The sequence below is a fragment of the Suricata suricatta genome, chromosome 3 (assembly GCF_006229205.1).
Source record: "Suricata suricatta isolate VVHF042 chromosome 3, meerkat_22Aug2017_6uvM2_HiC, whole genome shotgun sequence".
Lineage (NCBI taxonomy): Eukaryota > Metazoa > Chordata > Mammalia > Carnivora > Herpestidae > Suricata > Suricata suricatta.
Window position 1 is genome coordinate 175015660 of NC_043702.1, and position 2284 is coordinate 175017943.

Consider the following 2284-nt stretch of genomic DNA (forward strand, 5'->3'; position numbering starts at 1 on the left):
GTGTGTGTGTGTGTGTGTGAGTGAGCAAGGGAGGGCAGAGAGAGGGAGGGAGGGAGAGAGCCCCAAGCAGGCTCCTCATGTCAGCACAGAGCCCGACGTGGGGCTCAGGTGAACTGTGAGATCATGACCTGAGCTGCAATCAGAGTCAGACACTTAACTGACAGAGCCACCCAGGAGCCCCCTGTCACTTGTTAACTTACCGAGAAATGTCGCTGCCACATAGATGAGTGTGTGACAGGCCCACTCAGGAAGCCAAATTATGATCAGAAAGCCTGCTGAGGGGACCGCGGGGCGTGGCCGTGGCTCAGGCTGGGGCCCACGTGGCTCAGTGGCAATGGCAGGGCAGGACTGGATGGGACTCTGTGCTGGGACGCGCCCAGGGCTGGGGTCGGGCAGCGGGAGGGCGTGGTGGGGGCCGGCCGACGCGGGAGGGAGGGGACGCCCCGGCCCAGCCCCCTTGGTCAGCTCTGCTCTGGCCGTTTTTCCGCTCACCTCTCAGGAGCCAGCGCACGTGATTGCTTTGAAGTTCCAGCTGATTTTCTGCTCCCTGGGGGCTCCCCTGTTTGCCCCCTGTTCCCACAGCCTCGCTCACCGGCGGCCCTGGGGGCCCTCGAGGTCCTCTTCTCTTTCCTGCGGCCACTCAAGTCTCATTGGTCAACGCTGAGGAAGCTTCTAGGTGCACGGGGATAATCCGTGCTGTGAATCGCCTCTCCCCGTCGGGCCAAGGGCGGGACCGTGTCCCCCCCACATCGTCCATGACTGTCAGCTGAGCGCCTCCCACGTGCCAGGGGCTGTGTTAGGCCCTGAGACACATCAGGGAGCCACCAGGGAACGGTCCCTGCCCTGAAGGAGTGCCCTTTCACCGGGTGAGGCCGACAAGGACAGAGCTAGCGCTGCAGAAGGTGTGGGACAGGAAGGAGCGGGGGCAGGAGCGCGCGCGGCACCCGCAGCTGTGCGGGGCTCCGGGAGACCACAGTGAGCGGGAGGCTTCTTGGGGGGCCCGTTTGCACGTTTCGGGACAGGGCAGCGCTGGCCCACGGAGCTCGGGGAGGTGGGCAGGCCCTTCAGGGAGCCCCCCCCAGCATGAGGTGCACTCCTCCCCACTGACCGGGCAGGGGAGGGGCCGCGTGGCTGCGGACCCCCCAGGGCAGGGTTAGGTCCCTCATCTTTCACCGACTCTGCTTGGCCGCAGTGCTGAAAACAGCGGGGGGCCACTGGTGTGGGAGCCGCGTGCAGCCGCTGTAAACTCCTGTCTGACCAGGGGCCCACGGTTCGGAGGGTCCCGGGCTGCAGACCCGTCCTTGAACCGTGGCCGGTCCGCTGCCCCGCGGGGTCTTGCTTTGACCGCCAGGCTTCCGCAGCCTCCAAGCCGAGCAGTCGGGTCAGGAAGCACCTGAGGACAGTCCGGAGAGAAGTACCGCTTTCCCCACTGGTCGTATTTCCTAACGTATCGTGGCCGGTCCCACACGGCGCCTCCGCGCTCTGTGCCCGCGCCTCTGGGGACGGCAAGCCCTTGTCCAAGGTCGGCCGGACCCGATGCGTTGGTGTGGACGTGGCCCTGCAGTCTGGGAGCGTTTCATCGCTCCTGCTGCGGGGCCCGTGCTGCCCGGTGCCAGCCTGAGCTGACCCGTGCCCGTCTCTCATGCAGATGCAGACGGTCATGTACGACCTGGTCACGGAGCTCAACGACCGCAGCGAGGACCTGGAGAAGCAGATCGGGAGCCTGGAGTCCAAGCTGGAGCACCTGGCGGCCGGCTTCAGCTCCCTGCCCCTCCTCATCGCCGACGCGCTCCGCCAGCAGCAGCAGCTGCTGTCCACCCTCGCCGAGGCCCGGGGCGGCGCGGCGGGCACCCCGCACACGCCCCCGCCCTCCGACAGCCCCCTCGGGGTCAGCTCCGCCTCCTTCCCGACCCCCTACACCAGTTCCAGCAGTTGCTAAATAAACCCCACTCCGGAAGCATAACCCTTAGGTCTTAAGATGCAAATCGACTCTGTCCTGGTCACTGTGCCACCGAGGAGCAGCAGAGCAGGAGCGTGACGAGAGGCCGCGCTGACCCACTGACTCCTGTTCTCCGGCGTGCTTGGCTCGATCTGCCTCGGAACCAGAAAGCAGGTCTCTGTTCAGGTGCCTCCCCTGGAAGCAGGAGCGAGTGGCCGGAAGCGGTGACCGACCGGCCGGCCGAGCCCAGACCCCCGCTCCATCTCAGGTCTCACGCGGGGGTGGGCGGGCAGGTGCGGCCGGCGGAGACGGAGCCCGGACGAGGGTCCCGTGGGGGCTGTCAGG

At 66.7% G+C, this 2284-nt stretch overlaps 1 protein-coding gene across 1 annotated transcript in view; it reads left to right on the top strand.

The window, feature by feature from the left end:
- The window catches only part of KCNN3 (potassium calcium-activated channel subfamily N member 3), a 90502-nt gene extending 88537 nt beyond the window's left edge, over positions 1–1965 (top strand). Inside the window, exons 11-13 of the mRNA XM_029933468.1 lie at positions 583–698; positions 801–902; positions 1649–1965. Of these exons, the coding sequence (XP_029789328.1) occupies positions 583–698; positions 801–902; positions 1649–1939 (509 nt within the window). The 3' untranslated portion in view covers positions 1940–1965. The remainder of the gene's footprint in view (positions 1–582; positions 699–800; positions 903–1648) is intronic.
- Positions 1966–2284: the final 319 nt, after the last annotated feature.